The sequence below is a fragment of the Mytilus edulis genome, chromosome 9 (assembly GCF_963676685.1).
Source record: "Mytilus edulis chromosome 9, xbMytEdul2.2, whole genome shotgun sequence".
NCBI lineage: Eukaryota > Metazoa > Mollusca > Bivalvia > Mytilida > Mytilidae > Mytilus > Mytilus edulis.
In genome coordinates this window covers 36,117,977-36,132,799 of record NC_092352.1, presented here as the reverse complement: position 1 = coordinate 36,132,799, position 14,823 = coordinate 36,117,977, and the positions used below count along the sequence as shown (strand labels likewise).

At 31.3% G+C, this 14,823-nt stretch overlaps 1 protein-coding gene across 1 annotated transcript in view; it reads right to left on the bottom strand.

Moving 5' to 3' along the window:
* The window catches only part of LOC139489675 (uncharacterized), a 146,150-nt gene that overhangs the window by 127,362 nt on the left and 3,965 nt on the right, over positions 1–14,823 (bottom strand). The window contains exons 2-6 of the mRNA XM_071276331.1: positions 13,643–13,709; positions 10,848–10,929; positions 8,642–8,736; positions 5,803–5,904; positions 3,116–3,400 (exon numbers count right to left, since the gene is read on the bottom strand). Of these exons, the coding sequence (XP_071132432.1) occupies positions 3,116–3,400; positions 5,803–5,904; positions 8,642–8,736; positions 10,848–10,929; positions 13,643–13,709 (631 nt within the window). The remainder of the gene's footprint in view (positions 1–3,115; positions 3,401–5,802; positions 5,905–8,641; positions 8,737–10,847; positions 10,930–13,642; positions 13,710–14,823) is intronic.

The following is a 14,823-nucleotide window of genomic DNA, read 5'->3' as shown; positions in this document are numbered from 1 at the left end:
CATATCAAAGAACCCCAATTATTCAATTTTGATGAAATCAAACAAAGTTTAATTTTGGGCCCTTTGGGCCCCTTTTTCCTAAACTATTGGGACCAAAACTCCCAAAATCAATACCAACCTTCCTTTTATGGTCATAAGCCTTGTGTTTAAATTTCATAGATTTGTATTTACTTATACTAACGTTATGGTGCGAAAACCAAGAAAAATGCTTATTTGGGTCCCTTTTTGGCCCCTAATTCCTAAACTGTTGGGTCCTAAACTCCCAAAATCAATACCAACCTTCCTTTTGTGGTCATAAACATTGTGTTTAAATTTCATAGATTTCTATTTACTTAAACTAAAGTTATTGTGCAAAAACCAAGAAAAATGCTTATTTGGGCCCTTTATTGGCCCCTTATTCCTAAACTATTGAAACCAAAACTCCCAAAATCAATCCCAATCTTTCTTTTGTGGTCATAAACCTTGTGTCAAAATTTCATAGATTTCTATTAACTTAAACTAAAGTTATGGTGCGAAAACCAAGAAAATGCTTATTTGGGCCCTTTTTGGCCCCTAATTCCTAAAATGTTGGGACCAAAACTCCCAAAATCAATACCAACCTTCCTTTTATGGTCATAAACCTTGTGTTAAAATTTCATAGATTTCTATTCACTTTTACTAAAGTTAGAGTGCGAAAACTAAAAGTATTCGGACGCCGGACGACGACGACGACGACGACGACGACGACGACGACGACGACGCAGACGCCAACGTGATAGCAATATACGACGAAATTTTTTCAAAATTTGCGGTCGTATAAAAAAGGATTTTTTTTACAATCTTTACTTGCGGATATTATCTTTATATGATCATAAACATTTAGCTTCTGTCCAAGTTTGATAGAAATCCAAGATATTTGGAGAAAGTTATTTTAAAGTTTTAAACCACAGTGCATGATTGAGATTTAAGTTTAACAAAATTATGAAAATCAATTTTGGATTGATATCATTGTCTTGCATGCATATATTTACGGAGTTTCAAGACCTATAAAACAACCATTTTCCAGTTTCAATTCACAAACACTAAAAAGCATGCACTTTTGGTGTGCCTTATATTCCTACACCCTCAAGTAAGCACCCTTAAAATCTCTACCCCTTTTCTTTCTTATTTGGTATCTTGAGTTATGTTTTTAATTTTAAAACAAAAACATCAAGTTAGTAAATAGCTGTAAAAGTGACAAAAAAAATCAGTAATTACCAGTAATCACTGAAACAACTAGTAAATACATGTAATTACTAAATTGGCTAGTAATTACAGGTATTTACTGAAATGTTTAGTAATTACGTGTAATTCCTAATTTCACCTATTTACTGTAACATATACATTGTATTAACAGTAATGTGAAAAAAATTGCATACATCTCCAATAAAATCAGTTATTTAATTTTAACCAGTTTTAAACATTGTAAATCAATTTTTAAACTTCTCACGTGAATGAGGAAGTCATAAAGATCAAAGATTTGTAACATAAGGATAACAATATCAAATTAGGAAAATCTTGTGTGTGTTACTAGGAAAGACATTTAAAATAACCCTTCCCTAAATAGGATAATTTCATTCTGTGAAAATTTTCTATAGGGTATCACTTTTTACACATTAAAGTTATACAGATAAAATACAGATTTCAACCTATATAGATTTAAAGGGGCATGATTTTAAAAATCCAATATATCTACAGTCTTGGTAGTTTGACAGATTCTAGCTCTGGTTAATCTGAATATAAGGTATCATTTGCTCTGCTGAAAGGGTAGGTAGCTACAGAGAGGGTAATATAAAAATATGTTTCCTTATGTCAATTTAAATTCATTGGACTTTAATCTCTGTAATGATAAAAGACAATTGCAAAGAAAATCAAAATATTAAACCATCTCTTATTAACAACCTGTACCAAAACAATAAATTTAACTTATATAACATCATTCATAGTTCGTTCTTATAATCTGATTCAACCTGTGGCCAAGAAGTCACAAAGAAAAAGTTTGAATGAACTTTCAACAAATGTGATATTTGTTTTATGGTGGTCATCTTGAATTTCATATTTCAACTGAACTATGAAAATGAAAAAGTTCAAGACATGTTCAACTGATGACCTTTGTCTATTTTTGATTCTAGTCTGAGGAATAGTGGAAAAATGTGATGATTTTAACTAATTTCCTATAAAAATGTAAGTCAAAGTATTGTGCATTAATTGAGATACTTGGCTTAAAATAAAATAAAAGCAGTAGAAAGATAAGCAGTACATGTAGTTGTTGAAAAGTAAAAAACAATCACATGGAAATAATTGTTATCATGTAATCTAACCTTTGACCTGAAAATTGTATAATACTCTAAATACAGGTCAATTATTATATCTAACTATTCATCAACATCCCCAAAAGAGATCTATATATCATTTCACTAAACATGGTATATTACTGTAAAGCGGTTTAATTTTGAGGGGTGTAAATTTTCGCTTTTTTTCTCTCGGATAGAATAAAAATCGCCAATGCAAATTCCTCAAATTCAAAAGTGCACATGCACAGATATTGATAAAAGTTTTAAGTTAGACAAAATAATAACCACCAAAATATTTTGTATACCTTATTCAATGAAAATTGCAAAATTTTACACCCACAAAAATAACCTGCTATACAGTATATTATCATTATGCTTGCCTCATTGCATTCATTTGTCCTCATGAATAAAATATTTGCCACTGGTTATTAAGCAAGCAGCAATCAATCAATCATGACTTAACAAAATACATACAAATGTTGTCATCATGTTTGAGACAATTTTTCTAATTATACATCTTAGACCAATAAGTCAAAAAGGCCATGAAATAATTATAAAAAAGCGGCCCTAATACAAGCAATGTCAATTAAATTTGTCTACCTGTATTCATTAGAGCTTTGACAGAAACCTTTTAAGCTAGAACTTCTAACCAGCAAACCCATAAACAGAATTTGAGGAATATGTAGGTTGAATGATTATTGGTTTATCAAAGTCCAGTGGCAAATATTACAAGATGTTACAGTTAGGGACAACATAGAGGTTGACCTAGAGAATACAAAACCAATAGATGATAAACGAATTACCTGGACACATCAGCTCATCTGATCTATCTGAACACTGACCACAGTAGATAATTAAATGTTTACCTGGACACATCAGCTCATCTGATCTATCGGAACACTGATGAATCCCATCACAAATCCATGACCTACTGATACATCCACTTCCATCGGAACAGCGGAATTGTCCTGCAACACACGCTGATGTCTGACACACAGAGCTATAACCTATATCACAATTACTTAGTGTCCAACGATATTCTCCATTGTCAGATAAAGTTGTTGTCATAACAGTACACAAATCATATTCTGAAGAAGAAAAAAGTTATTTATTATGAATAATAAAGACAAGTGGAGAAACTATGAAAAAATTAATATGCATAATGATGTTTAACATTAAAGCTCAAAGATAAATTGAAATATCTAGCAAATGGAAATAATGCATTTATCTAGTGTAAAAACGAAATATTGTATGTTACTGTTGAGATGACTTTTTATGTGTTTTGCCAGCTCATTGCATATACATCCCATATCTGCTTTTCTCCTGTGATCAGTCAACTATTTTACAAAAAGCAGGTACAAAAAATATATTTTTGCTTTATGTTTACTTGTACAGTGGCAAGTATTACATTCCTCAAAAGAGCTTCTTCAATCCTTCTGTGGGGTGAGCACTTAAGACATTTAGTATCTCACCCTTTTTATTCATTTTGAAGAAGGGGAGAGAACTGTGAACCAACTTATTTTCATGGATACTTGATTCCATGTTTAGCCTTTTCTATCCAAATTTGTGGCAATTCAATTTCGCTATTTTCAAATTTACTTGATGTATATAGTTAGACAAGGAGAGATCCAGGTTTTAAATTTTCACAACAATTTATATTCATGTTATTTTTCTTCTCGCGAAAGACGCAAAAATAAATCATTTGTAAATTAGTTGGTTTACAGTATACTATAGATTAGTGTTTATGGTGTACAAATTTCAATTTCTAATGTTCTGTCTGTTACAGGTGATGGCGACTCAAGTTCTTTACATGAACAATATTCAATTATGTAACATAGTCATACATGACAATTTTGATATAAACAGATATATAAAAATAAACATTGACACCTTCCGCATCTGAACATTCACTTCAAAAAGTTTGAACATCTGTACAAAGTGAAAAGCAATGTTGAAGTTCTATGGATATATATAATGCGGTTTATTTCTCTATTTTACACCTATGTATGGTTTACATGGGATGTAATATTGCTTGAATGACAAGAACCAAGTGGTTATCCATACATATTTGTGGTATGTTAACCCATCATTGTTTTTCTGAGGTTTTCAAGTGTTTTTTCTCAGTGTTGAATAGACTCAACCAATGTTCCTGATGAAGAACAGCAATAAAAAGTCTTGTTCTTGTTCCCTAAATTCCATTTGATGATATTAAGTATATATATTTAGTAACCTAAATATGATATTAAAAAAACTCTTTTTCTAAGTGTCTGGAAGAAAAAAGGAAAATCGTATAATTTAAAAATAAAAGGGAGGGGTGATATATAACATATCATGCAATGTTTTTAAATTTTGAATAAAAAAATATTTTAATGCAGTTCATACAAACCAATTAAGTTGTGGTCTGTTTTAGGGGAAGTGTAACACTCTCTCATTCAAAAACAAGGCTAGACATGTTAAGTAATAATATTACTCACAGTTCGAGGCCTTGTAGTAAGTTTCAACAATCGTAAAAAGTAGAAAAGTTTCCCTTCAAAGAATGATTTATATCACTTTGTTTTTGATTGTGGCATGAAAATCAAATCTAATACCCCTTTTTTTTTCAAAATACATGTACAAATATTATGATTTTTGCATGTATATAAGTCTGACTAGAGCATTGTTTCAATGGGAAAATAAATCACTTTGCAGCATAAATCATTCATGTGTTAACCTATTTTTCTGACAAGTGGTAAATTCTATTTAGATCGCTGCTAGTTTTTTGTCAATTTTTAGCTGTTTTAGTGTAGAAACAGTTAAAGTAACACAAAATCATTTAGACAAACTGATGTTATATTTACCAAACATTTGTCTAAACATTTCTAATTTTAATTACAAACGAAATAATAGCAAGCATTTAAAATCTTATGTAACATTCTATAGATTGTTTGCTATGAAACCTTAATATGAGCGCCCTGAGTCGATCGATTGCTTAAACTGTTGATTGCTTAAGGTCCAGTGGCAAATATTTCATGATTGTTCAGGACGACACCCACACTGGAATCGTAAAAAAAAATTAGCATTGGGAAGTGTGCATGACTGGGAAATCTTAGACACCTGAGAGTTATATTTGCAGGAAGCTAGTCAGAGAATGGATATCTTATCAAATCGTGTCTATAGGTTCACAGGTGTTATAGACAAGAAAGGTGGGTGCCAGAAGTGCCGCCAGGATGTACACTGCCTCACCCAGGAGCTGGGGAAAGAAAGAATTAATTCAGTTCAGAGCAAACTGACTTCAAACTTGTTATTGCTGGATACTATATAGTGACATGCCTCTTTATTATTTTTAAAAGATTCTCTTGACATAAGATTATATTGAATTATTTATTGTTTTAGTTAATTTATACACATTATATCAAAAAGCAATTTTAACTCCAATCCATTCAGGCATACTGGCCATGATAGAAAGATTTATTTCTTTGTAAGAACTTCTACTTTACTAAAAAATACCAACCAGTAGATTTGATGGGTAGCTGGGTTGTCCAGAACCCATCTGCAGCCTCTGCTTGCTGCCCATCGGACCACCAAAATTCACCAGATTTCTTCCTTTGTAAACCTAAAACAAATAAATGTACTGATTTTATACCAATAGATGGATGACCTTGCTAAATTGTCAAAGCTTAGTGTATGTTAAAGTACATATAAAAGAGATGAAATGCATAACACATTGTTTCAAAAGTATTTTGGATATGCATTTCAAACATAAAATATGCATGTCAAATACACATTGACCAGAATGTAAATAAATACTATGAGTCATGTTATTTAATTAATAATTATTTATCCAAGGTTAATTACTTTGTCTGCTATTAGTTTTCTACTTGTCAAATGTCACTTTTTCTACCATTTATTTCATGGCCCTGTCAATCATTAACACAAATTGTGTACGATTTCTACTTAATTTTACAGTCAAAACAAATATATACATGTAAAAAATTACAAATATATTCATGTTCGACTATACGTAAGGTTAAGTCAAACAAGAAATCATGTATATCATGACCTAACTCCTATACATAGTACAAGTAAGGTATTTGATTTGCTATAACAATTCTGTTAGACCAAACAAAGTATTTGTTTCAAGGTTTTCCGCAATGTTATATCAGAAAGAGTCTTTATCATAAAGTAATTAATATCTGCAAAGTAATACTTCCTGTTCAATTGTTACAAAAGAATTCATGGTAGTATTTTAAAATTTTCAGATTTTCAAAAGAAGTGGGAGGGGGAGCTGCAAGACTTTAAATCTTATTGAATTTTTTTTTTACTGCTGCTGCTTTATTCGTAATGGAGGGGTGTAAAGGGGGGCATCTGCGCAGAAGAACACAAAATAAAATAGCCATTTCACGATGAATGAACAATTAAAAATTGCCCGTTGATCTTTTTACAGATTTCATGAAACATGGTGAATAACGAACCTTTCTCAAGGCTGCAGGTGAAATGAAAATGGCAAAAAATGTTGCACGAAAATAACCCTTTACCACTCTCGTAATGGTTTACAGAGCATTCTATACATATTTTATATTCACAGCTACCATTGAGAAATAATAAAATAATGTTAGGTTTCTTTATATTTTGAAGTTACTGTAGGATAATTTGTGTTGACAAACTTCTCCCAATGCAAAAATGATAAATTTTGCAATAGAAAACCCTGACATATAAACCTATTAGGAAATAAAAAGTAAGAAATGCAAATATATCTATCAATGGTTTGAACTACTAGTAATTTGGCTTTTATTATCAAGTTTATATTCCTTCATAAGTAAACTGCAGAAAGTTCCCTTATTTAGAAAGGACAAAGTTTATATTTGACAATGTGTGAAGGTGTCTTTTTGATAAAATTTCCCAACACCAGATGAAACCTTAGTCTAAATATTGGCATGGCCTTACATTAGGACTGTTACAACTGCCAAGAATACAATTGTCACTAAATGCTTTCACCACAATAATGATACTTATAGCGTTAAAAATTACTATCATCTGATCTAAATATAAGTCATTTGTAGAATATGTAAGACAAACAAAAACTGGAATAAATTAGTTGTTTGATACAAGAACTCCAAAGGTGAAGAAAATGTTTAAATCCGTGTTAGTAAGGTGATGTGACATCTAACATGCAAATTAAGTAATTAGCGACGGTGAAAGAAATTAATTAAAAAATGTTTACTTGTACAATATACAAGTAATGAACTAGCATAAGAAATCTGGTGTAAGAAGTTATGAAGATCTTTATTCTCATAAAATTATAAAATTTACCAAAAAAAAAGATTAAAAGTATTATTAGTTGGATTTGAAAACTAGAGGCCCATAAGAGTTTGTGTTATTCACCTAGTATCTATACCCAATGTCATGAATGGCCACATCTAGCCAAATTAAACCTATTTACAGATGCAGATCCCCCTTTTTTTACCCCAACCACCACCAGAAGTTATGTTTAAATTGGCCAAGTAGTGTCAGATAAGAGGATGAAATATGAATTGCCATAAGTTTAATGGAAGCCTATTTGGAATTAATGCCACGATGTACATGTATGCCATCTCTAAATTAAGAAAAATGAGAAATCAGTGTAACAGGGCCATTTATATATTCATCAGTTTGGTTTAATTTTGACAAGTTAATTGTTCTATAGGAATTGAAGAAAAAAAAAAGTCAAAGGATGTATTGGTTTGATACCAAATAAGCACATATATAAGCACTGTTTGAATTGTAACTTAAAGTTGACTATGATTGTATCCCCCCATGGAAATTCCTGTCTTCATGCCTGCTACATGGAGTATTATGTATGGGCAAGGTCTAATAGTAATGACTATCCTCTGGTCTGCACATCTGTAGTAAGAAGCTTACCAATCCAATATTGTGGTTACTAATTATCTTACCAATCCACACATTACTAATATTGTGGTTACTAATTAGCTTACCAATCCACACATTACTAATATTGTGGTTACTAATTAGTTTACCAATCCACACATTACTTATATTGTGGTTACTAATTAGCTTACCAATCCACACATTACTAATATTGTGGTTACTAATTAGCTTACCAATCCACACATTACTAATATTGTGGTTACTAATTAGCTTGCCAATCCACACATTACTAATATTGTGGTTACTAACTAGCTTACTAATCCACACATTACTAATATTGTGGTTACTAATTAGCTTACCAATCCACACATTACTAATATTGTGGTTACTAACTAGCTTACCAATCCACACATTACTAATACTGTGGTTACTAATTAGTTTCCCAATCCACACATTACTAATATTGTGGTTACTAATTAGCTTACCAATCCACACATTACTAATATTGTGGTTACTAATAAGCTTCCCAATTCCTTGATTATTATTGTACCCATCTGTCTTCACCAAGTGACCTCCATACCTACAAAATTATTTAATTTGGTTAATCAATGAAATGTTATTATAAAATTACAAGTGTCAGATTTTATTATGTAAACTAATATATCCTCAAATAGTTTAAATAAATAGTTTCTCCCTATATTCACCATCCCTTCTCATACCAGTCACACAATTATATACATCTCCAAATGGTACTGATTTGAAGGAAAGGGAAGAGCAACTGTTTGTGTTTTTTTCTGACAATAAACTGTGTTACTCTTCATAATGTCCACTTAATAAATCATAAATGTTGAAGTATGTTAACAGCGATTACTTTTGGATTTTTGCATCGATAGGTTGCTATCTCCTTTATTTATATTTTGCACAAAAGTACATGTAGTAGCATTATTTGAATTTGTACATTCTTTCAATAATTACCCACTTTCATGTGTACTTTACCTTAATGCTAAATAAATTGAACAAAGCTAGAACAATCATAAAATTCTATCTGAATATCAATTTTATGTGTTATAATTTATAAACAACCTCTGAATTTAGTTATTCAATTATTTCTGGTACAAATGCACTTGTTTTCATTGATATTTTTCGAACCTCCCTGATAATTTAGTAACTATGTTACAAGAATAACAATGAAGCCAAAATTTAACACTTAAAATATAATTTTCAAGATTAAAGAAGTTTTATTAAAAAACGTGTTTAATTAAAATGGTACTAGCACTTTAGAAATCAATGTGCAATGAATACTGCAGTGAAGATATCCATGCATATTATCAATCATGAATCATGTCTAGCTGAAGAACATCTGGGTTCAAAACACTGTGCACAAATTACACCATGTTATAAAATACAACTTTATTGAGATATTTCAAAAGCTATGGAAGGAATATAACTAATGAAATACTTTTCTGTTGAAATCCACAATTACAAAAAAAGAGATGTAATTGACTGCCAATGAGACAACTATCTACCAGAGACCAAATCATGTAAACTTAAGAAACTACAGGTTATCATATGTGATTTCAGGGTCTTTTATAGCTGACTTTGCAGTATGGGCTTTGCTCATTGTTGAAGTCCTTACTGTAACTTTAGCTTTGAATTTCTGTGTCATTTGGTTGTGGAGAGTTGTCTCCTTAGCAATCATACCACATCTTCTTTTTTACATTCATCGATTACCAAAGCCCATAGTATAATGGGCCCAGACATTACATAATGACTATAACAACCAAATGGGAAAGCCAATCACCAGATTTAAACAATATCAGAAGGATATGACAGTCACTGATGTTTATGTTTTGAGTAGGTACAAGCACAATAATTGTGGTGGGATTATAAACTGTTTGTGTGGCTCTTGACTGACAGAAGTGACAAATAGGAAATATACCACAAGAGTTGACAAACTAATATATACTTACCCTACTTTAATATCTGAATGATTTCAAAGTCAATGAACTTGACACTTGGGTCAAGGTCTTACATTTGTCAGATGCAAAAACACTACATGTACTTATTTCAAATTCCTCTATGAATTATCATTTACTACTCTACAGAATTTCTAAGATACTAATGACCTGGCATTCTACCATAATATAAGGTCAAGGCTATATAAAATATGTAGGATGAAATATATTTGACAAAAAATATGTAGTGTTAAAAAAGGTCAAGGTCACTTGACATGTCAGACAGACATAAAGTTGTTACAATGAATCCACATACTAAATATTGTTTATTAACTGACAAATATAGAACAAGCCTGAACCAGAAACATCACAACTGATTTAATGTTTTGTCCAATATTTTTTTTTGGGTAGTCATAATTATTAGGGTTGTCCTATTTCTTATTAAAGGAAGTTTGGTAGTAATGTATATATATTTATATACTTTATCATGTTAATATACAGTATTTTTCAGAATTTTCATTAGATGTTTTTTTCAATGTCAGGAAGGGACATGTTTTATTTTGTGTATGTTGGCAGATATTTTGTCTTGCAGCAGGTCACATACAGGCCTATAAATGAGTTGTAAGGAATCTTTAAGTCAAAAACTGAAAAAGCATGGCACTTTCCATACATGTGGCTTCAGATTCAATGTTAAATTCTATAAACTGTAGATAATAAAATACATAAATGAGTATACCTTTTACATAGTATGTCAGCCTGCTGAAATGTAGCTTCTTCTTGAACTATATAATAACACTGATTCCTGAATTTAAGCCAGCCTGCAAATAAAATCATATAGACTAGTTACAGAAATTTCTAACCTTTTCTTATAAATAATATTTTTACTTCTCGGTTCTGTGTAATTGTAAACATGAAAATGGACAAAACAAATGGATTTGAAAATGGTAAAAGTAAGATGAACCAGATGCTCTGCAGGGCGCAGCTATATACGACCGCAGAGGTTGAACCCCTGAACAGTTGGGGCAAGTATGGACACAACATTAAAGCTGGATTAAGCTCTAAATTTGGAATGTGATTAAATAGTTGACACAGCATAGGTTTCTGACACAGAATGAATGTGGTCTAATGAACTTAAAATAATTTTTTTGCCTTTGAGCAATTCACTATGCTGTTGAATATTAATCCTCTCAAAAAAATGTTTGAAGAAATTTTCTTGTGCTTGTTATCACTGAATGGTAAAGACTGTTTTAATCTACTATTCTGGACAAAGAAAGATAACTCCAATTGAAAATTTCTTGCTATTGCACAATATTGTGCAATTAGATATTTCTTGCTATTGTGCAATACTGTGCAATTGAAAATATTTGCTATTGCACAATACTGTGCAATTGAAGATTTCTTGCTATTGCGCAATACTGTGCAATTGAAAATTGCTTGCTATTGCACAATACTGTGCAATTGAAGATTTCTTGCTATTGCTGAATAATTAATATAATAATTTTGGATCCTGATTTGAACCAACTTGAAAACTGGGCCCATAATCAAAAATCTAAGTACATTTTTAGATTCAGCATATCAAAGAACCCCAAGGATTCAATTTTAGTTAAAATCAAACTAAGTTTAATTTTGGACCCTTTGGACCTTAATGTAGACCAATTTGAAAACGGGACCAAAAATTAAGAATCTACATACACAGTTAGATTTGGCATATCAAAGAACCCCAATTATTCAATTTTCGATGAAATCAAACAAAGTTCAATTTTGGACCCTTTGGGCCACTTATTCCTAAATTGTTGGGACCAAACCTCCCAAAATCAAACCCAACCTTCCTTTTATGGTCATAAACCTTGTGTTTAAATTTCATAGATTTCTATTTACTTTAACTAAAGTCATGGTGCGAAAACCAAGAATAATGCTTATTTGGGCGCCTTTTTGGCCCCTAATTCCTAAACTGTTGGGACCAAAACTACCAAAATCAATCCCAACCTTCCTTTTGTGGTCATAAACCTTGTGTTAAATTTCATAGATTTCTATTCACTTTTACTAAAGTTAGAGTGCGAAAACTAAAAGTATTCGGACGACGACGATGCACGACGATGCAAGACGACGACAACGACAACGACGCCAACGTGATAGCAATATACGACGAAAAATTAAAAATTTTTGCGGTCGTATAAAAAGTAAGGCTGTAAAAGTGTTCAGATGAAGAAATCTTAAAAATCAAAAGTTGGCAGTTTATCATAGACTCCAATCACATAGAGTGGGGCGCTCATATTCGCCGTGGACACAATTTCGCTGTTTTATGATTTTGAGGTGTAAAAACTTCAAATGATGGTTGTAATGGAAGAAATATGCCGGTAAATCATATTTTTATAACAAATATGATTATTTTTTTAAACTGAGACCAAATTTCGGCACTTACCGCAGAGGACCGAAAAACAGACAACGATTTTCAGCCAATTTCCTGAATGAAAAAAACAAGATTTCAAAGAAGTATTTCTCAGTAATTCTTTGACTGATTGTCCTAAATTTCAGTTTTTTACACCTTTCAAATGTCTACTATTCATCTATAATGAAATTTATTTGATAAATATTGTTTAAAATTGCAGTTATTTGGTTTTAAATAGATGTGTAAAAACGGCGATTATGTGTCCCCCGTTGACAAAAAATCAGGAAATTTCAAACACCCTTTAATCCAACTTTTCAGATGATTTTTCTCAAAACAAACACGCTTTCAAGCTAAGAATATTTTGCATTTGAAGTTATCAGTTATCTTCATATAGAAATATCAGTATACTTCAAAAACATAAAGACCTGAACATAAACTGAAGAAAACATGGAAAGATATAGCAAAATTGAGCAACCCACCTACAGATAATTAATTTTATTACCAAATTCATATTAGAAATGAATGATGAATTCGTGTGTATTGCTGATTTCCTTCTGTATGAAGTATTTGTGATAGTGATGAAAACTTACATTTGAGATGACATGAACTTTAAATTGTATTGAAATTCAATAACAAGCCCAGTTTGAATTTTTAAATTATCTTGTTTGCTTTTAAAAAGAATACTGGAATTATTTCACAAGTAATGAAATTAATTAGTTTGATAGCATTTGAGATAAATGTACATTAAATTGTATTAAAACTCAATAATAAACAGTTTGAATGCTTGAAATAATCTTGTTTGATTTTAAAAAGAATACTTAGATTATTTCATAAGTAATGAAATTTATTATTATTATCACATTCACAAATGGTAAATTTTAAGAGGGGTGGTAGGACCTTTTTCGGGACGTCGGGATTGGGTGTTTTTAAGCTCAGGATTTCAGGATTGATCCTTCCTGGATCCAGGATTATTTTTTTTTCGAATATCAGGATGTCTGGATATAAATTTCTATAAATTTCTATAAATTTGGGACCTCCAGATTTCATGTTTTTAAGCATAGGATGTTGGAATCAGGATCCCTCCAACCCCCCTCTTTTTCCCCCCAGTTGATGGAGACCTTTATTTGTTTGTTTTTTCTCACCTGTTGGACATTCTAACAAAGTTTCATCCACCTGGTAAAGCTGAAGGTCAAATTCATATGTTGGAGCCTGAAATAAGATTTAGTAACATTAGTTTATTCTCATATTGGAGAAATAAAAAAAAAAAGCCAATCAAATGAAATTCATATTAAATTTCTGTTACCCCCTCTTATGTTGACCACATACTATGAATACTTATAAGGATTAACTAATATTTCCATATGTTATACCTCATGTACATGTAATTTTGTTAAACTTTTTTACAACATCTTTCAGATCTTATCTTGATAAAGTTATACGAAAAAAAGCAAACCGGAAACAATAAAACTAAAACACAAACCAATTACCGTGTATCTCGAACTCAATTCGTTATCTTAATGTCTTAGATTTTTTTCAAAGTTTTGCATTTCATGACATCCTTTCCATAACATTATTCAAATACAAATGCCTTTAAAGTAGGATCAAAAAAATTAATCTCATCTTTACTGAAAAATCTCACAGTATATCAAATATGACTCGGCATACTAGTCTATCCATATTATAATATCATGACTAAACTGAATAGCTACGGCATATTTCGCGTGATGGCCACAATAGGAATAGGTAACCGTTTTGTTTCTTTTGCGTTATATCATACGCCAAATGTTTATTTCAGTTAAAAAGTTTCTGGTTGGAAAATAAAACGGACAAGGGATGAAATTTGAACTAGAATACTCAGCGTGGGAAACCAAAATTAAAATGGTCAATGGTGGTGTAGTTCACTTCAAACTATATGTATGTGTGTGACACAAAGATGACCATTTCCCAATCTAGCCTTTGTTGTATTGTTTTCGTTATTTCCACTTTGGTTCTTTTTCTCTCTCTCCAAAATCCCACCTTTTTACCTCCCTTTTCGCATGAAATACATGTATTGTGTTGGTTTTTTTAGAGAATGAGATATTGGTAATACCCGACGAGCAGAAAATGGGAAACATTCTACGTTCAGATTTCACACAAGGGTGTTTCCAGTGGTTTGTTGTTTCATATTGAAGACTTAACGGTATCAATATAAAAAGACAGATTGTGCTGGGAAACGTTTAATTCGTTCCTTCTGGTACCACTGGGTGTGTATTTCCTATTATTCTGTGGGCTGGGTGTCAAGTGAATTCAAATAAACTTTGCCGAACGTGTCAGTATTTCAGTG